This window comes from Centruroides sculpturatus, unplaced genomic scaffold (genome assembly GCF_000671375.1).
Source record: "Centruroides sculpturatus isolate CEXI.00-Female unplaced genomic scaffold, Cexi_2.0 scaffold120, whole genome shotgun sequence".
Lineage (NCBI taxonomy): Eukaryota > Metazoa > Arthropoda > Arachnida > Scorpiones > Buthidae > Centruroides > Centruroides sculpturatus.
Genome location: NW_019384554.1, coordinates 354961 through 381803, shown reverse-complemented (window position 1 = coordinate 381803; position 26843 = coordinate 354961). Strand labels below are relative to the sequence as shown.

The 26843-nt window shown below is 25.3% G+C and overlaps 2 protein-coding genes across 2 annotated transcripts in view; both read right to left on the bottom strand.

Annotated features, from left to right (window-relative positions):
* The window catches only part of LOC111623768, a 152426-nt gene extending 138435 nt beyond the window's left edge, over nucleotides 1–13991 (bottom strand). The window contains exon 1 of the mRNA XM_023366467.1: nucleotides 13722–13991. Coding sequence (XP_023222235.1) covers nucleotides 13722–13725 — 4 coding nt within the window. The 5' untranslated portion in view covers nucleotides 13726–13991. The remainder of the gene's footprint in view (nucleotides 1–13721) is intronic.
* Nucleotides 13992–15913: 1922 nt separating this feature from the next.
* Nucleotides 15914–21850, bottom strand: LOC111623787 (orcokinin peptides type A-like). The gene is made up of 2 exons (XM_023366488.1): nucleotides 21716–21850; nucleotides 15914–16438 (listed from the first exon to the last, which is right to left on the bottom strand). Exons 1-2 carry the CDS (start codon nucleotides 21770–21772, stop codon nucleotides 15914–15916), a joined length of 582 nt encoding a protein of 193 aa, XP_023222256.1. The 5' UTR covers nucleotides 21773–21850.
* Between the last annotated feature and the right edge of the window lie 4993 nt (nucleotides 21851–26843).

The window sequence follows — 26843 nt, the reverse complement described above, 5'->3', positions numbered from 1 at the left end:
TGTACTATATTAAAAACTAAAATTTATTTGTTTGTAAGCTTAAAATAGATTTTTATTAACCATATATTATTAAAAATGCATTAATAAATAAAATACAGAACCAGGAATGGTAATTTACGGTTTAGCCTAGTGATAAGTAGATTCGGAGACAAGTAAATTCGACTTACGTCGTTCTCCTGGAACCAATTAACGACGTAAGGCGAGGTATACCTGTATTTATTTTTAAAGATAACAAATAATTACACATATTAGAAAATATATATATATATATATATAAATAAAAAAAAGGGGGACTCTTCATGTTAAATCCTTTAATTACAAAATACAAAAATAATAAACACTGCTTAGTACATCTGATAAATTTACCTTATTGTCTCCAGACAATCAAAGCAAACAATATACAGCAATCAAATGCAACAGGATTGCCACTCACAATATTAGATTTCTCTATATAAAGCTGTAATGTGAATTTTCATGTTTTAAATTTTAACTACCAAAAAACAAATCCAGCAGATAGAAATAGTTAGTTAATTGATTTAACCACCTTATATTACTGAGAAATACTTATTTAATAATACAAAACATTTTCCTCTCAAAGATGGATATGTTCTATTTTGGAACATTTGGTAATCAGTGTTCCAAGCAGCCCCACCTGAAGATGGCTATAAATTAAGCTGTAAATATTTGTGTATCATTGAATAAATATTTCTCAGCAATCATAAAGGTTGTTAAAAATAAAATTTAAAATTAGTTAATTGATTTATCATTGTAGTTATTTAAAACATTAAGAAAGCATATATATTTCAAAATGCAGCAGCAGCAATGTAAGATTTTTGCTGCAATGTAATTCTTCTAATTTTTATTTCTTTTGAATTTAAAGACATTTTATTATTTCCATACCATGTAAGATTGTTTAAAACAACCATTTTTTGAATTTCCAATTTGTTTAGTTTGAATACCCAAAGATAATAAGATCAAAAGACAAGTTTGTGTAAATTTATCAAAAGTATTTGCCAGCATTTATCACTTTTATATTTTGTGTATTAATTAAAGAACTTTACATCTAAAGATAAAAGTTTCCTGTTCCTTTTTATTGATTATATTAATAATCAATGGTGATGTCATCCTAAGCTTTTGTAAAGAAATATGAAAGCAAGTCAAATAAAAACCTTAAAAGTGTGATAAGAATTGTAAATACTGTACCATTGTCCTGTATGTTGGCAGCATCCAATAACTTAAGGAAAGTCCTGCAGGTTGCAACATAATGCAGATGAGTTACATGAACCTATAGCAGAGATGAAACAATGTTACTTTAAAATTCCAATGCAGATCTCTCCTGTCCCCAACCCTATTCCCACAATAAAGTATCTTGGGAGAAAAAACCTTTAGTCTTTGATTGAAAAAAAAAAAAATCACCAATCTCATGATCAAAAATTGTTTTGATGATCATGGGTCATACATAGTAGGCTTTTTGCTTGAAAAATTTGGGCCCGTTGGCTCCAGACTCTGGTTTCAAACCACTATTGTAGTTTTGCCACTGTCTCATGATAGCAATATAAACGTAGTCACTGCACTATATACATTCACAAAAGAGTAACAGCATTCTGTTATACATTTTTTTTGGGGGCAATGAAGGGGCAAAAACCTATCAAAATTCATTAGCAAATGAACATTCAATATTGTGATACATAAGCAAAGAATGGTATCATTCTTTCTCACCAAAATCAAAGCAATTTCACATGAAGTCATCTGTAGAGAAGGTTATGGTAACTCTTTTTGATAAAGGAAACATACACTATCAAATAAATACTGGAAATTGTTAAAAATTCGAAATACTGGTTTATTGTTCAAATTTATTTTGTTGCCTTCAAAAATAGGCTCTGTTTGATGCAATATACTTCTGCCATAGAATAATCCAGTCATCAAAACACTTCTTATAAGCACTTTCTGATATCGCATGCAACTCACTCTGCTTTTGTTTTATTTCTTCAAATTGACTCAAAATATCTTCCATGAAGTGGTAATTTGAGTTTGGGGAAGAGGAAAAGTCACATGGGGCCATATCTGGTGAATATGATTCTTGTTCAATGTGTGTTACGGTACATTATCATGGCGCAACATCCAAGAATTGTTCTTCCACAAATCTGGTCTTTTACAGCAAACATTCTCTCGCAAACGCCTTATAACGTCCAGGTAATATTGTTTGTTAACTGTTTGTCCCTCTGGAAGAAATTTCAAGTGGATAACACCATGACAGTCAAAGAAAACAGTCAACATGACTTTGATTTTTGAGTGACTGAGAATAAGCCAAAATGAAAAAACCACATCAAAGTGCCATTCCAAAGCTTGTTGACTGGTTTGCATGTCAAACTCAAACCCACATCTCATCACCTGTTATGATGTGTTTCATAAATAGTGTCCAAATTGACTCATTCAAGCACGTCTTCAACCTCTTTTTGGTGTTCTTTTTGAAGAAAATTCAGCTCCTTTGGAACACGTCACATTTTGGGCACAACGTGTTGCAGCATCAACTAAAATGGTGTGAACAGATTCATGAGACATGTTCAGATTCTGTGTCATTTCTCTCAAGTTTAAATGATGATTTTCCATTACCACTTCCTTCACTTTGTCGATGTTTTTGTCAGTTGAAGATGTTGAAGGTTGACCAGGAAAGTCTTCCACCACTTCTCAGCCATCTTTAAATGCTTTGTACCACTCTCATGCACGTGTTTTGTGTAAAGCTGACTTACCCTAGGCTAGGGGTGTCCAACCCGCAGCCCGAGGGCTGCATGCGGCCCAAGGCAAGTTCCAATGCAGCCCAATAAACGTGTAAACAAAACCGACAAATTGTTTTATTTTATTTATTTTTTTATTTCAATGGCATAAACTCAAAAAAGAAGTTTCACAAAGCCGTAAACTTTTATACATATTTTATTTTTGAGTGAAAAGGAAATATTTTCAAATACAGTACTGTACTTGGAAATGTGTGAATGACGAAGGAATACTATATAAAGCTAGAATTGTGACTCAAAGGATTATAGACCCAAATTTGAGAAAAGAAGAGAAAGACCAAAAGATAAAAAGTAGCGAGAAAGGTTAAATAGACCTTCTGTTATGCAAATATTGACCCTTAATTTTCCAACCTTCCTTACTACAGGCCTTTCTCTTCTTTTCTCAAATTTGGGTCTATAATCCTTTGAGTTCAAACTCCAACAATATTTAGTATTCCTTCCAGCATTGCAAGATTCGGCTACACTTTTTTAGTTTGGCATAAAAATTATCATTTGGCGCATTGATTACTTTCTGGGCTACATATTATTTATAAATATATTAGTCGAATAAAAATGCACTTTAAAATGGTGTTTCGTTGTTTTTTTTTTATTAATTAGATACCCAGATAAAATAAATATTTGTGTTTTTCAAATAAATTTTTGTTTGTCTCCTTTATAATAAATGAATTTATCTATTTCTAAGTAAAAATTGAAAGTGTCTGTAGAAGTATTTTTTTAAAATATCCTTTTTGGTAATAAAATTTTAATACTTATTACTATAATCTAGACATGTTAATCCTTAAATATACAAGTATATTTAAGGATTAGGTCGCAAATATATTATATATACTTGTGGCCCAGAGGAACAAAAAGGTTGGACACCCATGCCCTAGGCCTTCTGAAACATTTTCAATGACTCATAACAGGAAATTTCATTGGCAACACAGAATTTTAGACAAACTCTTTGATATTTTTGTCCATTTTAAAATCACAGCAAATACTTCACATTCAATGATGAAACCAACAATTATAAATAAACTGGTTGACAGATGGCACTACAAATTCATGTGACAATTAAGTACACTAGAACCAACTTACAGCAAAAAGTTGGTTTTCATATCTTTTACACAAGCTTTTGAAATGGACAATTCCTGGTATTTGACAGAATGTACATAAACACTACACATCCAAGGGAGAACACTGTCACCAATACCATATATTTACATCATCTTAGAAACCATCATTTTTAACCCAATATCAAATTCAAATGACATATTTCTAAATACAGATTATGGTCTCCATACTCCCAAGAAACAGTTGCAACCATCAAGACCCGCACTTTACGTATCTTTCATATTCACCATACTTATCAGATCTTGTCCCCCCCCCCAGTAATTTCTACATCTTTGGTCCACTGAAAGAGAAGATGGACAGAAAGACTCGCATTAGATGAGAGAGATGAAACAGGTAGAATATGAATGGTTGTGTATACAGCCAAAAGCTTTTTTTAGAGATGACATCTATACACTTTGCATTCAATATAAGTGCTAAAAGACTTGTAATGGTATAATGGACTTGTAATGGTCTTTTAGCACTTATATGGTATATAAGTGCTAAAAGACTTGAAAAAACAGAATTTATCATTTTTCTTAGTGTATTGTAAGGTTTTCATTTGACTCACCCTCATATACACAAATTATGTATATTAATGAGAAATTTAAATTAGCAGGGTAATAAAAAAAGTCTTTAAAATAATATGTATATTATTAAATTCATAAACATGTCATATATACATATAGTGCAAGACATGCTTAAAATAATCTGAATTTCTTTGTTTTGGCTAGAACATTTAGCAGCAAAACGAACAGAACAGTTTCAATAAAGTGGAATTTGGGATTAGTAAGAGTGCACTCACACAAAACAAGTTTTATACATATTTTAAAAAAAAATTACATTGTTTTCTTTTACATATACTATTATTGTAATTAATCTACATTGAGATAAAAGTTTGTTTTGTATATTTGAATAAGATAGTAATAAATATTTACTATTAGTAAAACTTAACCAACAATTGTTGATACTTATATTTTAAATTTGAACATATGCAAGCTATAAACAAGTTTTAACAATTCATTTTCATTTTTCTAGTTCTAATTAGAATAATCCGTATGAAACTAATTTATCTAGAATAAAGAAATTACTTGCAAATATATTTAAAATGTCCTTTGCTGATTGGCAAACTTCATTGTAACATAATAAATTATAAAATATGAACTACATTAATTAAATAAAAAATAATGTTTTTTTTTATTGTCAAGTTTTGCATACTTCTTATCTAAACATATTCTAATATAAAAATACTATAACAACAATTGCATAGATTTACAATTTATTGGTTTTTTTTATAAACAGATAAACAACAGCAATAAGCAAATTCTTTAAACTGAAGTTACTAACAAATCAGACATTCATATTTGTTATACTGAATTTTTATAACAACAAAAAACAAACTGGTAAAATATCTTAATAATTATTTACTTCAAAATGATTTTGAATAATTATATATCTTCAATTATATCTATTCAATTTTCATACTTTAACTAAACCACAGTTTTATAAATATTTAATATTTGATTATACATTTTTTCTTATAAATTGGCACTGTTCAAATTTATTCTCAGTAAAGTTTTTATTAAAAAAATTACATTAAGTAGCTACTTTTGCATACATATGTAAATAATTATTTTACATATAAAAAACAGTAAAGAAAACTGTTTAAAATTATACAAAAATATCTTATTTCAGTATATCCCTTAGTTATAAATTATGATTATTTTTACTTTTAAATAAACTGGAATTGGAATAAAATACCTTGTTTAAAAAACTGAATCTAAACGAATTTGTTTTATTTAATTTCTAATCTTGGTAATCAAATTATATACTCTTTCTCTAGCTAAATCCATTGTTACTTTGATCAATGCCTTGTAATATTTAGATAAATAAGTCAGGTTACTTTTATGGTAATTTTTTCAGTTCAGAAGATAAATTGTACTTTTAAGTCACAGGCTGGAGAAAATTTATAAGTATGTGGCTTAATAAAGAATTTTGAATTCTTAATCAAATAACAAAGAATATAGTTAAACAACATTTATATAAAGATTTCATTCACAATAACTGAATCCTGTCAATAATATGCCTAGACAAGTCAGTTAAGATCTGTCTGTCACTGATATGTCACTCACAATACTTTATATTTTATTAAAGTATCAATGATCAATATAAAAACAGGTTTAAAGAATTTGCAGATAACAAAGTTTCAGAATATTTAATCAAAATGCTTTTTAAAGCATTTTCATTAAATATTCTGAAACTTTTTGTTACAAAACACATACATTTTACACTACTGCTACTGAGCACAAAAACAGACTGTAGCAAATCACATATCAATAATGTTAATGAAACTGTCATAGTTATCAAATAACATTGATGCTGGCTAGTTATCTATCAAGACTAAGTAAAATGAAGCCTGTAGGCAACTGTTACAAATGAAAATTAATTTACATATTATTTTTCCTCAATGTAATTTTAAACTAATAAAATTAAGAAATTAACATTTAAAATCAAATAAAAATACTTTAAATCAAAAATTTATCTATCACTTAACAAATTTTTCATTCAGCTAAATAATTGCATTTTGAATTCATATTTTAAAATATTTTAATTCATTTTACATTATCAGATCAGTTAAAAATAATAAATATAAACAAATGCCTAGCAGTTATAAAACTAAACAATTTTTTGTTCAGAACAAAATGTCATTCAGAAATATGATAGTAGTATATATGAGTTTTCAAACAAATAAAATAGAGGATTTTTTCACAATTTATTTATAAATCAATTTAATTGCTGAGACAAAAACTAATTACTTAAATTGTTATAGTTTATCCATAATTAATTTGCAGATAAATACAAAGTTTAGCAAACGTAAAGTAAGTTTTAAATAATACATTCTAACATTCTATTCTTCAAACCATAGCTAACAAGATCTCTAAAAAATTACCAAATTTGTTTAAATAATTCTGTTCATAATTCAATATTTATAATGCAAATATAACATTATTATACTAGTTTTATATATATATATGTAATTTTTTTGAATTAAGAACATTTACATTCAAATAATTTATTTTAAAAATAAAAACAATAATAATTTTCTGTTAAAAAATGTTAGTATATAATAAAAATATTACAGATGATATAATCTGATGAATGTTAATTTTAATATTATGCAACAAGTGTATTAAATCTCTAAACATATCATTTTACTATGTAGCTGTTAAAATGTTATTGTGAAAAAAAATTTTTTAGAAAAAGTAATTAATAAATAAAATATTGCTTTCAGGTATCTCAGCCTGTAAAACATTCTCTGCAAAAAAATTTTTTGAAACTACCACCAACATCTATAACCTATAAATTTTTAATAATTTAACATCTTTCGAATTTATAAAATTTTTGTAGAAACTAATGACTATTACCTGAAAAAGTATCAGTGCATTTAATAATTATTAATTATAGATTTTTTCCCTATTTCTAATAATTTTTTTCTTCCTCTTCTTGGGATTAAGATAAATAGCAAACGCAAGGAATGGATGCAAGAAATTTACTCTAGAATAGGATGCAAGAAATTTACTCTAGAAGAAACAAATGGAGTTACATCTACTTTTATATTCAATCTCTTTTTTCTTTTTAACTTTTTTTGTCAACTAAATTCTGTTATATTATATTACATCATATTATAAAATATTAGCATGAAATTGAATAATATTAGTTTTTATAGCATTAATGCTACAACAAAACTAAAGTATTTCTTTATGTAACTTTTGGTATCCAAAAAAACATTTAAAAAATTTGTGTATAGTCTATATAAAACAAAACAACTTATTCTAAAGTACATATATTAGCTACCAATATGTTATTTTAGTTTTTATGGAAATAACAGCATATCAGTCTCTTTAGACTACAAGTAATTTTAAAAGAATAGGTCAAAATTCTTTAAATTTACAATTTCATTCTATTAGTCATCACATTTCTCCTTTGAGATTCACCTAACCTAATTGAGTGAAATTTTATGCAATAAACAAAAACTTTCCAGACTTCGTTAAAAGCAAGAAAACACTTTCACTGTTTTCATCTATTTAGAATTATCATATATTAATCAATCATTTAATATTACAGTGATTCATCATTTACTTTTACAATTTAAACAAGAATTTTGGACTAAATTCATTGTTTAGCGTTATTATTCTTATAGCTCAGTGATTGTATTTATTCCATGCCAGAACTATAATGTTGAAAAACATCTTTACATTAAAAATCAGTATTAGCACTAATTTCAGAACAATGTTATAAAACATTTTTAAATTTAAACATTAATGATAGATTTTAAAAAATTGAAAAAACTTATATAAATTTTAAAATTCCTGTAAATTTACAAAAAGTAAAAGTTTTAAATAATTATAAAATACATCATTTAAAAACTTACAAAATCATAAAGATTTAACAAATTGATCTACATTCTACTTTTTTCTAAATTTGAACTTATATTCATATAACTTTTCTTAATTTAAAGACTCTCCTTATTTCACATATATATTGTTATTATTATTCAGATTATATAAATATAATTTCATTTATGGTAAATTTGGTCTTTAAAAAAAAAAACAAAAAACAAAAAAGTGTTAAAATTAAATCTGTAAAGGCTACGTTTACTAAATTATTATTTACTAATAAAAACTAAACTAAACAGGAAAAATCCTTAAATACTAAAATATCTTTTATAAAAAGCAAACAGCAATTAATTAACAAGATTTATTATTAATAAATCAAATATTTCTAATAATATAGACATTAAAGATATTGCAAACATTATATACTAATGGTCATACTCAATTAGTTCTTACTTGTGTATTATATAATGATATATAAATTATTTTTGTTAGATAATCTAAAATGTTGTAAGAAATATATATTTCAAATAAGGTATATATTATTCTCATTTTTTAAAATGAGAAAAATATTTAGTACTAAACTTCAGAACAAACTTTTTTAATAAATACATTTATAGAAGACAAAATACTTAATAATGTTTCTGAATATCCTCTGAACATAAAACAGCATCATACTTTAAAACACTGCCACTATTTTATAGTATATTTTTTTTAATGGACAAGACATTGAGAAATGTTGTTTTAGTGCTTCTTTTCAAAAATTAAATTTATCTTAAAATTAAAAATATATTTGAAATAACATTCTATGTTAATCAAACAATTATTACAATTTATACCCTCATTATAACTTTCGATTCTCTGCATCATTTCATTATGTTATGAATGAACATAGTATTGTTTATTATTAACGTAATATATTCATTCATAAACAAATATATAATACATATTTTCATTCATTGTGTCATTCTTATTATCATATGTACACATCACATTAAAATTTTCAGATAATAAAAAAAAATATGCTCAAATTATTATGTAATTAAATTCTTATTTATATATAGTTGTCTCTTGAGGAATTATGTAAAACCTGAAAAAACTGAATCTTACCTAAGAAATAAAACAAATTATCTTACTGTAAATTCTACAGTCAAGCTTATTCTTCCAAATTTAGGGTTATTCAAACTTCAAACACAAACCAAACTAAAAGTAATCTATTTTAAAATCACATTTAAACTAATTTGAGAGATGTGTTTCAATATTATAATCCATAATATATAAAATAATCTTTCTTCTTATAAATCAGGATATGTTTACATTATCTTATTATAATTATTTTTTAAAAAATGAAATGAGATTAAATGTTTATGATAATTTTTTTCAATATATTATAAACTTTGAATCACACAAATTTTTACTAGAAAAAGAAAAATAAAAAAAAAGTAAAATTTGATGTCAAGTTAAATCTTTATTGATTTTTATCTAAATTTTATTTAAAAAGATATTATATAACTCATCTATCTAAAGACTTCATTATCAGTTATATTATTTGAACTGAAAAACAAGTGTAAAGCAACTGTAATATGCAATTATCAAAAATTTTAAGTTTAAAATCTTTTCAGAATATTTTGAATAATTAAAAACTTTTAAAGTGTTTTCAAAAAGTATTAGTTATTTGAATAATATATATAAATATCAATAAAACATTGCAACTATTATGAAAAACACAGTTTAACAAGTATATGACGACTTTTTGTAAATACATTATATATGCAAAAATTCAAACCACCTACATATTAATATACAATAAAAAACAAAACAGAATAAATGTCTAACTACTTTTGATATTTTAACATAGTACATTTATATATGTAAAACTCAGTTATTTCAAAAAAAATAAAATATTTATAGAGCAAAATTCTAAAATCAAAAATGGAAATATGTAAAAAATTTATTATTATTAAATTAGACAAAATACTATTAAGTAAAAGACTGCAATCATTAGCACACCAAATTCTATTTATAAAACTTTAATAAACAATGATTTTTACCTGAAGGCATAGATCATCTATATATATATATATCCTAACAACAAATATATCAAATAAATATAAACTTCACTAAGTATGGTAAATGTACAGTACAAACTGGTGAGATTTATACAATATTCAACAAATTAAAACTACCACACTAAAATAGAAAAAGATTAAAACATATTTACATTAGTTTGTAATTATGTAATTTAGTAATTATTCATTTAGTATTGTAACTTATAATACTTTAACTAGCAATTTTTGATATTTTCATTGCAAATATTATTCTTCACATAAATTGAGAATATACATGAAGCCAGTATATCTCAAAACTGTCATTAGGGAATGCAAAACACATGAACATAACACAGTAGAATATAATCATGACAAATTAATGACCGACTGTAGTTTTTAATACAGAACAAAAATAGAACTTAAAAATGGATTCGGATATTGGTCAGGCTATTCACATAATTTTAAGGATAAAACTCTTAAATCAGGTCACACTGATATTTAACTAACAGAATAATAAATGTTCTATACTGACAGATTTGGGAGTAAAATATTGCTTTAATACAATGACCAATTTAGCAGATATTTTAATGTTATAACTATTTGGCAATCTCTTAGCTTTTGAAATAATTTCTTTTTCTAAAAAACAGTTAAGATTGAACCACCTTTAATTTTTCAAGGTCAACAAGAAGTCATGATTAGATAACAAACAAACTGCCATTTTGAAAACATTTACATATTCAAAAAGACTATTCTTTTATTAGCATTGTATAAAAGCAGTATAAATTCATGCATAAAGAAATATAAATGAGCAACAGCAGTTCAATTTAAAAACAAGATAATACATCATAAATCTAAAATTTTGGTTATAAAAAGTTGTGTAATAACTATTACATTAAAAAATTATATTCCTTTTATTTAGTTTTTAAGTTTTCTGTAAGAACAGTTTATGCACAAGAATGAAAATTTAAAACTTTTGCAATTAATTTCCATCATATTATCAAACAATTCAAATGATGATTTTCTACATACAAATTCTATAATTATTCAGACAGAAAGGACACAGTAAATATACTGTATTTAAAAAATTGTTTATAATATTACTTCAAAATGAAATCTTAACAATAATAAATTTTTTAAATTTAAATTATCTTAAGATATGAAATTTTTAAATTAATCTAAAATATTAGGGTATTTATTCAAAAATGATATAATTATAGGTTTTGATTTTTTTATAATAGATAAAACATTTAAGATAATTGGAAGGAGAAAAATAGATTCACACTTTCAGTTTTATCATTCTTATCTTTTTACATTTCTTTTATCATAATAAAAATAAAAAAATATATAAAATTCTTATAGTGATACATATTTAATAAATTTAAGTCTACAAGCATTATAAAAATTCTGAGGTAAACTTTTAAAGTATTTTGATCAAAATTTTTATTTTAAATTCTTTGATAAATATATTTATTTATCAGTTTAATATTTGTACCTATCATTTATAATGATTATAATTCATAAAGATGATCATTTATATGCAAATTAAAAATGATTAATATGAAGTTTAATAAAAAGATGATAATCCAATTTCAATGCTTTTTATCAAAATAACTAATAAATTTTTAAAATAATTAATCACAACAAATTAGATTTCGAAAATATTTTCAATTTTATAAATTTTGCAAGAATCGCCATTCAGATTTTTAAATTATTCGGAATAACGGTAATCTTCGATTAGAATGTCGAAAATAATTATATTCCCGTCTTTTTTTAATACGTTTTAGTAATTTATATGTTTTATAAAGTTAAAATCATAAACAAAATTATTCTGTTTTTATGCTTTACAGTAACTCAATAAAATTTTATAGTTGGAATAAAACTTAGATTTTATCATTACCAAAAAGTTAGGATATCCTATAAGATCACCATCTTCATAATCATTTAATTTTGATTAAAAATAATATGTACAGTACATATTATAAAAATTTAAATATAAATTATAAATATTTACATTTTTTCTTAACCATTTTTATTTTTGTATAAATCTAAAATATTAATTATATTATTCATTTATATAAAGAGGCGAGAAAATTATTTTAGAGAAGTCACGTCATTACAAATGGCATAAAATTTTAAAAAATCCTCCAAAATATTTACTGTTTATTTTTTCTAACTTAATTTTTTAACAAATAGTTCCTAATATAAAGATAAAATACTCAATACCAATAATTTTTCCCGATTAAGAAATTTTATTTATTTATTTTGAATTAATTTTTATTAAAAAAAAAGAAAAAAAAATGTAAAAATATAATTTAAATATCAAAATTTCAAATATTTTTAATCATTTAACAAATCACAATTAGCAATTTAAAAAAAAAAAAAAACATTTAAAATAAAAATTTAAATCAATTATTTATTTATTTACTTTTTTAATTTTGTATAAAATATGATTTTATTTTTTTAAATGAATATTTAATTAAAACATTTTAAATATAATATATAAACAATAATAATGTGACATGTCATTTTGTATTTTGAAATTGAGTCTTATTTGTAAATATCACATGTGAAATAGATTAATTATCAATTGATTACAATGACAATAATCGGCGTCGATGGAAAAATACCCGAGAAAATAGGAATAATATTGATTTGAAACGTGTTTTATTCCTTAAAGTAATTTATTAAAGAAATTTAAATTGAATAATTATTTTTGCAAACAAAAGATGGAGAAATTTGTCGAATTGTCCCCAATCGGAAGGAACCGATAGATGTTATAGGCGAACGTAAGAAAGAATTGACAAGAGGCGAAGATAGAAATGAAAACGTTTAAAGTCGGCAATTGAGTCGAAATCTAAATGGAAAAGCGAGTCAATGCAAGGCATTAAACAACCGAAATGCAGATGTGAAGGCCGAAACCGCTAAAGCCCCCTCCTATTGGTTAGTCTATGTAGTATTAAATGAAACAGTCGGAACTATTGGCCGACGCACGCGGCGCCCGTCCCGTCCACGAACAAGAAACGGAATCCACCATTTCCATCTTTTGTTCCGATCGGCAGTCGTCATAGAAGAAAATGTCGATAGTTATGAAATATCTTTCTTATAATAATGTCATACCGGTTATTATTTAAAAACGTTAATAAATAAAGCTACGAGTTTCTAACTTATGATTTCGATATCGATTGAAAATACTGAAGGATTTCAGCACGGAAATGAAAATCACGCACAGCGGGCGACCATACACGTTCAGAATGGCGGGAAAATGGTTGTCGTCATTTTGAAAAAAAAGAAATTGAGTCTTTTCGACGACAAAGACTTTTTTATCGAAGACGACAATTGTTGCGAAATATTAGTAAGTTCATCCGGTCCTATTAATGGAATGTTGATGGTGTACGTACCCATCTTGTGTCCGGTCCTGATAATATTTAAATTGGCGACGGGAAATGCTTAAAGGACAACCTTGATGTGAGAGGAACTCTCGTCGTAGCAGCCTGTTGGTTGATCGGTCGCTCGCTGACGACGACGCGCCACCCCTCGGATAGGGTGCTTTAACCTCGGACCAAAGGTGTTTTCATCTTGAGGAGCGAGGAATGTACTATGAGGATGCAAATCATCCCGACCATACTTCTTTTTTCTTTATTCTTTCCTCACTATTTTCTCCATTTTTTTTAAACNAACTAAATATAGAAAGAAATTTTCAGTTGATAATTAAAATAAAATTAAATTCACTGAATTAAACTATTATTATTATTATTTTTTAACTTAATATATTACAATTTATAGTATATTTAAACATTTTTTTAATACATGGAGTGCCAATTTAAATTTTTTTTCAGAAATTTATTAAAATTTTGTCTAATTATTTGAGTTTTATATGAAAAAAATGATTTAATTTTAGGCAATCTATAACGTATGTTGTTTGATGATAGAAGGTGACGTAAAACGTGGGCGATCTGCCAAGGGGTTCTCCCCAGGAAGATTTTTCTTTGGGAAAATTGGCCTCTAGTTAGGTGTTTTATACGCGAAGAAAACCCGGAAATTAATTAAAAATTTTGATTCAAACACACTAAAATACAGACAAAAAAAAAGCACTGATATGTATGAAAACCAGGAAACTCAGGCGAGAATCCACCAATGCTCGATGGTTTTATTCACTGGTGGTACAGTATATATTATTATTCTCATTCCGCACCTTAATAAAGAGATATTTTTTCTTCCTTATTATTAATTCCTTAAAAATTAAAAAGTTATTTAATTCATTATTATTTAGTTTTACCCGATAATTAATTTCATTAAGTTTGTTATTTAAATATCGTTCTGTCGAATCAAATTATATTTAAAGGGAAAAAAAACAAAAACAGATCTTAAATAAAATTCAATACTATCCAAATTAAAAATTTAATTTAAAAACAGAATAATTTTAAATAATTTTTAACAATCCTTTTCTCTTAATCTTTTATTTTTATGGACATTTTAAATATATTTTTTAATGGTTTCTGACTATGTAAATAACAAGAAACTTCTTTGTTTACTTTAATTAAATAGCAAAACTTTTAATTTCTTAATAAAAAAAAAACCTTATAATTTTTAGTTACAAAAATAAATTTTAAAAATTTTTATTTAAGATAATTCTCTGAAAGTTTAATATACAACTAATTAAGTATAGCAAAAATATAATAAAATGAATATAAAATTCAATAAGCGTACATTAAAAAAGTATGTTAAATAGAATATAAATTCATTATAAATAAATTTTGACTCATTATTTTATCATAAAAAATTCTTAAGATAAAATTCTATTTATTTATTCAAACAAACGAATACAGCAAAACCCGTTCAAAACGGAAAAATATTCGGTACCGCGCGACTCCCGTTTACACAGGTTTTAATGTAATTATTTTGATAAAATACCACAAATAATATATATATATAATTAGGCTAATAATAAGCTATGATATTTAATAAATTTTAATTGATTTTAACTTTCTGATTCTCGAAGAATGCGAGTGAAAATATAGTCAGCGTGCATGCTATTCCTTGCGTGTTGCAACTCTATATGTCAAATTCTGTAACCGTGTAATGCTGTAACGTTTAAGAACGTTTTCATTTATATTTTTATCGTATCATCGAATTTTAAGCTAGGCTTTTCTTTTTTTTTATTAACTAACATTTCTTTTTATCATTAAAATAAATTATCTAATCGATTAATCATGTAATAATCTCATTTAACGCGTAAGAAAATAGACGGTTACAAATTCTCATTGACGTTTATTGTCGATATGAATATATATATATATTCATATCGACAATAAACGTCAATGAGAATTTGTAACCGTCTATTTTCTTACGCGTTAAATGAGATTATTACATGATTAATCGATTAGATAATTTATTTTAATGATAAAAAGAAATGTTAGTTAATAAAAAAAAAGAAAAGCCTAGCTTAAAATTCGATGATACGATAAAAATATAAATGAAAACGTTCTTAAACGTTACAGCATTACACGGTTACAGAATTTGACATATAGAGTTGCAACACGCAAGGAATAGCATGCACGCTGACTATATTTTCACTCGCATTCTTCGAGAATCATATGTCTCTTTTTACAAATCCTCCGAAACCTGTATGATCAATTTCATCGAAGTTCTTCTTATTGAAATCTTGTTTCCTTTTTGAAAATTGATTAAAGCCCACTCGATCAATTTCATCAAAGTCCCTTTTCTCTTGACCAAAGGTTGCTCCACTCAAACTATCGAAACGTTTCGATTCCCCAAATGTCATACCGCTGAGAGTATCAAGATTTCTTTTCGGCAATTTCAAAACTTCGCCTCCGCTCAATCTATCTAATGCTCTTGGTGGGACCAAATTTGGTGTTTCGGGGTTGTTCCAATCATTCGGACTCTGATCTTCGGCATATTTCAAGACAATTCCTCCATTCAAACTATCTAGAGATCTTAATACTTCACCTCCGCCTAAACGATCCAAGGATCGGACTTCTCCTCCTGGATGACGAAAATATCGATTTGCATGCAAATAGAAAGCGGGATCTTGAAAGTATAAGTTTCTTCCAATTGTTCGGCCATTTTCACTGATTGCAGAACCTTGATACCGCAACTAAAAACAAAAAAGTAATCTGTCTGTAGCTTTACAGTATATAAAATACAAAACTTAAGAGATAAATCTCGATAATAACCATTCAATATCTTAAACTATGAATTTATAAGTGGTTCGACAATTAATTTATTTTATTTATTTAATATATTTATTTATATAAATTTGTTTTTCTGTTCTGAATTTTAATTTTTTAATTATTAACAGACAACATATTGACTTTTTTTCTTTTATTATTTTTCTTCTGGCAGCTGAAATAGTTTATCAAAAAAAAAAAAAGTGCTTATAAGTAATTAAATCTTTAAAATTATCTCTAATTTATGTCTCTGTGTTCAACATAGAAATATAATTTTTAAAATTCGTCGAAGCATATACATATGTACAGCTTTTTTATATAAAAATTCATATTTATTTTCGTATAAATTATGCTAGAAAATTCATGAATAATATTCGTAAACATTATATAATTAGCACTTATAATCTAATAACTATTTAATGGCGGGTGGTCCTTCTTGTTTATTTATTTAATACAGTAAAATCTGTCCAAAACAGAAATCTGCCAAACCGCGTGAGTCCGGTTTACGCAGGTTTTACTGTATTTAATATAATTCCGTGCGCATTAAAGTTGGCACCTCTGCCTTTAGAAGACTCTAAGGTCATACTAAAAAAAGGAAGGAAATTTGTAATACTGTGAACTTCCCTTCTGAAATTCTGCTTTCTTATTATATTAATTTTTCATGTAAGAAAGCTATTTAGTATAATAACATCGTATTAATTTTTAATAAGCTTTCTTTGAATATCGATTGAAAAGATCAAAGTAAGAAATTTATTTTCACAATATTTAACTCCGGTATTAAATTTATTTAGAATTAAAGTTACATTTTAACAAAATCTTATAATAAATGAAAGAGGTTTTACTCTTAAATTAAGGTTTTTTTTTTTTTCTTCTTCTCTCCGCTCGAGAAAAATTAGTAAAATTATCCTGTTTTGTATTTAAAATTACGAGAAATTTGCGCATTTGTACTAAGGAAAATTAAAAAATAAGCTAGTGTAAATAAATTTTTCTTCGTTAGCGATTAGATTCCTCTATTATTGTATAATTATACAATAATAGAGGAATTTTATGAAATTTTAAGATATAGTACGNGAAATTTCGAAGTTTTAATATTCGATTAAATCAGAAAAATCCTTCTTGTATATAATTTAATTTAAGTCGGAAGTTTAACACAAATTAATCTGCAGTTTATGAACTATTAGGTCACGATCGTATATATATTCCCGGATAATGCCACCATCTTGCAATATGCCGAAACGGGGTTACTAAGTAAAAAAATGTGGGAAAACTTTGGGCTAACAAAAAACGTGATTGGATTATGAAAAGTTCGAAGTAAGCTAAAAAAACATGTATAGAAATTCAATGGAGTGCGGATAAAAATTGAAAAATATTTAGTAGTTCCCTTCTTTAATACATTAGAAATACTTTCTCGTACCTTACTTTGGGAACGAATAATCACAGGCTTTGATCAAAAATTACGGGCAGATTTTTATTTTATTTTAAAAAAGAATTGTTTTATCTATTTCCTTGTAATATATCTCATATATTACGTTCATATATCAATTTAATAAGGACGTTATAAATCAAAGATTATCTCCTTTCAAAGAGTAATCGAGCGATGTTCTGATAGAACTGATTTAAATCTACAAGTTTTATTTATTTAAGTGTGAGATTACTAAACGTTAATTTAAATTCTGCTGCCACTTTAATGTATAAATTACTTGTTAATGTCAAAGTAAAAATGTTTATACGAATTTTTACATTTCTCAAAGCGTATTATTGACTATTAATGATTAGAGATTTTACTAAGTTGTAAGATCATCAATTTATATAACTTTAGATAATAGAAAAAAAAATATATATATGTGCATATTTAAAATTAAAATAGATTTTGAAATAAAATTTAATGTACTGTACAGTACATCGGTTTATTTATTCTTTACTTAAGTTGTTATGGTGATGAATACATAAATAAGTATTGTATAATGTGTCTTCGTTTTCTTTCAAATTACTCGGTAAATAACTAAAAATTACATTTACTGAATATTTTTGTCTTGTAAATTTTAATTTCGTATTAATAATTTTTACTCAAGAAAGAAGAGAAAAAAAATTAAATATCCGTATAAAATTTTTGCTCATAAATTACAATTTGAAACTTAAAATTGTGGCGATAAGCAACAATTTATTTAGTTCCGTATCAGAAAATAAAATTTTATTATTTGCAAAAAAATTTATTAACTTAATAAATTTTTTGCAAATAACGAATACATTGCATTATTGATTTTTCCCGTACAGATAAAAATAAATCGAACTTTTTTTTTTTATATATTTATATAAATTTTTACGGAAAAAAATTAATTTTATTATAATATTAAAGCTTTTTTTAAGGGGGGGGACATTTTATATAATAATAATAATTTAACTTGTAATTACATTATTTAATATAAAATTTTACTCTTTAATACGCGGTAATTCGAGTAGGGGGATAAAATATACAAAGTTTAAGTGCCGAAAATTTCAATAATCTGCGTATTGATGATTAAAAAAAAAAACATTACTCGATTGATATAACATTATACTAAGTTTCATGATGTTTCAAATAGCCAAAAAAAAAATCTATTAAAAGGAACGTTACGTCAAACTATCATAGATAATGGAACTAAACTACAAGATACGTAATGGACTATTGTAACCGAAACGTAACATAATCGTATATAATATCAAATTGTGAACAAAATTTGTTCGATCTGAAATTTCAATTGTATAAGTCTGTAGAGCATAAATGTTTCTAAATAAAGATAGATTTAGAAAAAAAAAAAAAAAACATTCTACGCATTTATCGAATTAGATTAAGTTGAATTTTTGATCGGCTAAACAACTTTTACCTTAAAAAATAACTTCACTGGTTTGTAAAGATTACACTTATTGTAGTATATTTAGATAATAAACAATAAAATAGTATCCTATAAAAAAAGGTCTGGTCGTCTAAAGTTTTATTCTATAACACGTAATAAAATGGTGGTTTTCAAAAGAATTTTTGGAACGACTGTGTCTTTATTTACAAACAAAAAAAAAAAAAAATAATAATAATAATAGTTTAATTCAGTGAATTTAATTTTATTTTAATTATCAACTGAAAATTTCTTTCTATATTTAGTTTAAATAAGATAAAGTTTATAATATCGAGAAAATGTTGACGTGTGGAACGTCGGATTTTTAATAAATTCTACAGAATTTCTACTTATTAAGCTATTTATTAGATCGTAAATAATTATATCCCGTTTATTAAATTGGAAATTTCGAAGTTTTAATATTCGATTAAATCAGAAAAATCCTTCTTGTATATAATTTAATTTAAGTCGGAAGTTTAACACAAATTAATCTGCAGTTTATGAACTATTAGGTCACGATCGTATATATATTCCCGGATAATGCCACCATCTTGCAATATGCCGAAACGGGGTTACTAAGTAAAAAAATGTGGGAAAACTTTGGGCTAACAAAAAACGTGATTGGATTATGAAAAGTTCGAAGTAAGCTAAAAAAACATGTATAGAAATTCAATGGAGTGCGGATAAAAATTGAAAAATATTTAGTAGTTCCCTTCTTTAATACATTAGAAATACTTTCTCGTACCTTACTTTGGGAACGAATAATCACAGGCTTTGATCAAAAATTACGGGCAGATTTTTATTTTATTTTAAAAAAGAATTGTTTTATCTATTTCCTTGTAATATATCTCATATATTACGTTCATATATCAATTTAATAAGGACGTTATAAATCAAAGATTATCTCCTTTCAAAGAGTAATCGAGCGATGTTCTGATAGAACTGATTTAAATCTACAAGTTTTATTTATTTAAGTGTGAGATTACTAAACGTTAATTTAAATTCTGCTGCCACTTTAATGTATAAATTACTTGTTAATGTCAAAGTAAAAATGTTTATACGAATTTTTACATTTCTCAAAGCGTATTATTGACTATTAATGATTAGAGATTTTACTAAGTTGTAAGATCATCAATTTATATAACTTTAGATAATAGAAAAAAAAATATATATATGTGCATATTTAAAATTAAAATAGATTTTGAAATAAAATTTAATGTACTGTACAGTACATCGGTTTATTTATTCTTTACTTAAGTTGTTATGGTGATGAATACATAAATAAGTATTGTATAATGTGTCTTCGTTTTCTTTCAAATTACTCGGTAAATAACTAAAAATTACATTTACTGAATATTTTTGTCTTGTAAATTTTAATTTCGTATTAATAATTTTTACTCAAGAAAGAAGAGAAAAAAAATTAAATATCCGTATAAAATTTTTGCTCATAAATTACAATTTGAAACTTAAAATTGTGGCGATAAGCAACAATTTATTTAGTTCCGTATCAGAAAATAAAATTTTATTATTTGCAAAAAAATTTATTAACTTAATAAATTTTTTGCAAATAACGAATACATTGCATTATTGATTTTTCCCGTACAGATAAAAATAAATCGAACTTTTTTTTTTTATATATTTATATAAATTTTTACGGAAAAAAATTAATTTTATTATAATATTAAAGCTTTTTTTAAGGGGGGGGACATTTTATATAATAATAATAATTTAACTTGTAATTACATTATTTAATATAAAATTTTACTCTTTAATACGCGGTAATTCGAGTAGGGGGATAAAATATACAAAGTTTAAGTGCCGAAAATTTCAATAATCTGCGTATTGATGATTAAAAAAAAAAACATTACTCGATTGATATAACATTATACTAAGTTTCATGATGTTTCAAATAGCCAAAAAAAAATCTATTAAAAGGAACGTTACGTCAAACTATCATAGATAATGGAACTAAACTACAAGATACGTAATGGACTATTGTAACCGAAACGTAACATAATCGTATATAATATCAAATTGTGAACAAAATTTGTTCGATCTGAAATTTCAATTGTATAAGTCTGTAGAGCATAAATGTTTCTAAATAAAGATAGATTTAAAAAAAAAAAAAAAAAACATTCTACGCATTTATCGAATTAGATTAAGTTGAATTTTTGATCGGCTAAACAACTTTTACCTTAAAAAATAACTTCACTGGTTTGTAAAGATTACACTTATTGTAGTATATTTAGATAATAAACAATAACAAGAATATGCGTCAAAGTTTATTTTAAAAAATAAATAAATAAATAAATAATAATTAATGGAAATTCTTACCTGTTGCGATTCGGAAAATGTCATAAAGAGCAGCAAAATTGTCAAAGCAAAGTACATGTTAGCGTGATATCTTTCGTTCTGCAAAGTCAGAGTTGGTGTCAAAAAAAAAGTACATAACTACTTATATAGGTGAATGGAGATAAAGATAACCAATGGAATAGTTAAGAACGAATCACGTGAATGATATTCATCCAATCGAGTGTAATATACCGTTTACCATCGAAGACAGTACAGAACAAACAAAAGTTAATGAAAGTTTGTCACATTTTAAGTTAGCCATAAATGCTTATCGGGAAGTATTAAATTGGGTTTCCGCTTTTATCTTCGGAAAGAATTATTTTTTAAAACTTTATTTGAATAAATTTATCGTTGTTTTAAAATATAGAAACAGAATATTTTACAATTATATTAAGTTACTTTAAAAAATAAGTAACTAGGCCTTTACCATTGTTTTTATATATGAAAAGCAATAAAATATACTTCAATTATTGTTAAAATTTCTAATTTTAAGGCATATAATAAACGTGTAAAAAGAGATTAAAAAAGCATTAATTGAAAAAGTAGTCGGGGATCAAATGTAAAATTTTAAATTCTAATCAAGTAACGTCAATTCTGAACACGTGTAGAAAGTTTTTAAATTCATGCATCTATGATACCAAATTTAATACTGTTTTGTTGAAAGAAGGAATTATAGAACCCGCTAAATTGATCCGTTTAATTATTGTTAAGGCCTCACTGTCTTTCAGCTCATTGTTTGGATCTACTTCCTGCTGATACTCTCCACGAGATATTCCATTACTTTCAATCAAAGGATTTCTACTAAACTTAAAAGAGATTTTATCGTCACTAACAATGTAAGTTACCGAGAAGATTAATAAAAAAAAATTATTTTTTGAAGGACAGAGCATCTAAAATGTAGTTCAATAGTATTCAAACAATAGAAATAATCTTTCAAATTGTAAGAACATAAATATACTTCTGTAATTATTAGGATTAACAACGAAAGATTATACAATTATATGTTGATTTGTATAAAGCTTCGACCATTACAAGTATCTTTTGATAAGAATTTTATTTTAAAATATGAAAATTAATGGTTGATAACATATTTAAATTTTTACACATTTTACAGAAGAATATGAGCCTTTAATTAATTCTTAATTGAAATATCTAAACACTGATTATTGTTTCTAATATTTAACATTCAAAATTTTATATTTTATACTGTTGTATCTTTTTATTCATATAAATATTCATTAATCAGTACATTTTTAATTATGCTTATTTGAACTTTTACCATAGAATTACATTACAAAAATGGTTCAATTTAGTTTTTAATCTGAAAAAAATAATAATTGAAACCTTCATTAATATTTATATTTAGTATATTTTCTTAAAAATAAAAAAAAGACGAAAAAAAAAACAGTTGAATAATGATTAATCCACCTTCGCAATTTCGGTCATCGAGACGAGTTAAAATAATCAGTGTTCCTATCAATAGAAACTCGATAAGTTCTTGTCAATAGAAAGTATTCATTCAATAATTACATGAAAAGCGTTGACAGGAATACGAAATGACGTATTTTGTTAGCACAAACCAGTATGGCGAATTTGATGTAAAGAGACACCTTTAGTTGAATGACCACCTTGAATTCTAATCGAGTCATTTCTTCCTGAAGTATCAATTGTGCCCAAATATTCATTAACACCTGTTAAATTTATATTAAGCCATTTTTAAAAAAAAATTAAATACATTTTTCATTATATATAACTTTGTCTTTATTTAAAATAAATTTAATCGTATAGTAACTGTATTTCTTTTTGTTCTTTTTTACTTGAAAATTCGAAAATAAATTACATAGGCTGTATTCTATCATAAAAGATAATTACATATTGAAGTGGATTATAAAGATTGACAGATTTATAACCTCATTTATATATCATTAAGATTTCATTTGAACTGATCAAAATAATTGCGCTTTTTTTTTTATAGCTTTCATAGAAACCATCTGGTCTGTGTACACATCATAGTGTTTGTGCATAAACGTTCAAACTATCAGCCATCCTTACTAATTACTTACTTTTGCTTGACAACTTGACACTTGTCTTCTTATTCAAACAGTAACGTCACTCCATGCAATTCAAGCACATAGGATATATTATGACGGTTTATAAACGTATGTGAAGTTTTAGAAGAGATTTTTGTAATTAAAAGCAATGATTTTTAGTAAACTTTTCACGCCATTATCCTAAAATACCTCTTCAATTTTATACATAATTAATTTAGAAAGGAATAAAATGAATATAAACAAATTAAACTTAACTATTTATATTTTACTTTTATTATTATTATTATTATTTAAACTGAAAATGAATGGAAAATTTGAGAAATTTATCAATACTTCGAAGATTTTAAATAACATTTATATTTATTAATATTCATAATGTAAAGAATTTAATTAAAATCTACGTTTATACATTAAATATTGACTGAACTAGTGTAACAATATATATATATATACATTGACTGAAATACATAGATTTATTTATATTAGATGAGATTTATTTAAAAATTATAAATATATATTTTTTTCCTTAATAAAATTCGTTCATTTTTCATTTACATCGAGAGATTTTAATAAATGTATAATGACTTTACACAAGGATAAATTCGCAAGTTAACTAATGCTTGGTGTTTAGAAACATTTTAATATCTTTTGATTAACTTTTAAATTTTCATTTCGAATTTGATTGAAGCAAAGCTTCTTTCTTAATCTTTTAAATATTCATTATAAAATTCAACTTTATGCAAATGATTAAAAGATCCAAGTAATATAAGCTATATATAATTAACACAGAAGAACACACACAGTTAATACCACGTTTTAATTCAAAAAATTAAATTTAGTAGATTATAATTAACAGTATATATTTTTTAAAATAATAAATGATTTTCGATAGAGAATTTATTATAAAAAATATATATATAAAAGTTTTAATTTAATACCAAATAAAAATACTAATTTAAAGTATTAGGGAAGATCGGGGCAACTTCGGCATGCGGGGCAAGTTTGTCAAGCGCTTTTTTTAAAAAACAAATTAAAAGGAGACTTTGGTTATAGGTTAGGCAGTTGAGTTTTATTGGTGGCTTGTTGAGTGTAGTGTTTTTATTGTTCTCCAACAAGCGTAGTTGAATTATCAAGCAAATTTTCATTTTCGTTCAATTCCATATAATATTTTTTTTCCATTTATATTGAATTGGCAGGTTTTGTTATAATTCCATGATAACGAAAGTTACTTTTCCTGTTAGAAGGATGTAACTTCAACTTATTCACGTGGCCAGATCGTGGCTTGGCATTCTGTTCTCAGGGTTGTACTTAATGTTTCGAAATCATGACTAGCGGGGTAAGATCGGCAACATAAAGCCACATTAGAAGCAAAGGATAAAAATCAAACAGATGATAAATGAAAACATGTTTGCATTTGTTATTCATGTATATATGTCTTTGAACTTGCATTTCGTTGTAATAATATTAAATGGGTGTTGGATTTGTATTTCTTTGTTTTAATAGTGAATTCCAACTTATACATTGTTAATAACATAATTTTATATACGTGCCTATCTTGCCCCATTACTGTTGCCCCTATACCAGGGGCAACTTTAATAAAAATAATTAAAATAATTACAACTTTACAAAAAGAGAGAAGTTGCCGATCTTGCCCCTATACCCGGGGCAACTTCGTCAATTTCTCTCTTCTTGTAAAGTTGTAATTATTTTAATTATTTTTATTTCCAAACTGATTTTAACCAGTTCTATAGTAAGGTAACATTCCAATAGACAATATGCAAAGCTTTTTTTTCAGTTTACAGCAGTATTTATTACACAAAATTTAAGTAAAGCTTAACATGCTGATCTTGCCCCGATCTCCCCTAATTTTATGTTATTACAAGGGAAAAAAGCTAGATTCTTTTAAATAAGTTTTATATTAAATTAAATATTATTAAATATAATAATATTTAGTAAACCTGTATAAAACGGACTCGTACCGAATACTTTTTCTGATTTGGCAGGTTTCCGTATTAAACAGGCTTTCTTTAACATAGAAAATCGCTGGGGTCTTAAGAATTTTCTCCAGTTTAGATAGGTTTTATTAATTAAGATTCCGGTTTACGCAGGTTTTACTGTATTTTAAATCTAATTAGACATTGATTGGCTATTATAATGACTTAATGAAGTCGATGAGAAAGAAATTAATCGTATAAAAGGTAAAAAGATATGATTTTATTTTTAATATTCTTAAATTTAAATACTAATCTTAATAACTTTTTTTTAGAAAGAAGAATGATATTTAAATTCTAGAACAAAGTAATTTTCAATAAAAATTATTATATTATTCATATTATAATTTATAATGAGGATCTAAATATAATAATATTTAAACATTTGAATGTTATTATAGATTAATTAATATGAATCAGGCACTAATAATAGAATAATGCGGAGGAAGAAGAGGAAAAAAGTGATAGACTTAATTACGTCAGGCTATCAGGAATGAATATAAACACGATTTGAAGTGTCTTGTAAATATATGGTGGGTTTAAATGGTATCCAGGATGTGATTTTTCATAGAATTTTTGTAGAATTATCTTCAAAAGAGTTTAGAAGAATCGAGCCGATTCGTAACAAGTGCTTAGATCAATGGTTTCCGACCGTTTTTCACGTATTGACTCCTTTTAAGAAAAACATTTTTCCATCGACCACCTTTAATATTATGTATTGTATATTATACAATATTATATTACAATAAAACCTATATAAATAGGAAAAAAATCGTAGGATCGCAGCAATTTTCTATGTAAAAAAAAAACCTGTTCAAAACGAAAACCTGCCAAACCGGTAAACATATTTGGAACCGAACGAGTCCTGTTTACACAGGTTTCACTGTATATATAAATTTATAAATAACAGCTTTCTTAATTTTTGTAAAATGTAGGAAGCTTTGTAAATATTAAAAAATTATACATTATAAAAGTTTCGTCGACCTCGTCAGTGGGGCCTAGGAAAATTCCAATGAAAGTGCCCCACGTACAGTATTGAATTGAGAAGAATTTGGGGGGAAATATTTT

Coding starts and splice junctions, on each gene's coding strand:
- LOC111623787 (XM_023366488.1), bottom strand. CDS start 21,772: ATGTACTTTGCTTTGACAATTTTGCTGCTCTTTATGACATTTTCCGAA. Junction 16,439..21,715: donor CATTTTCCGAATCGCAACAG/GTAAGAATTTCC, acceptor TTTTGTTTTTAG/TTGCGGTATCAAGGTTCTGC.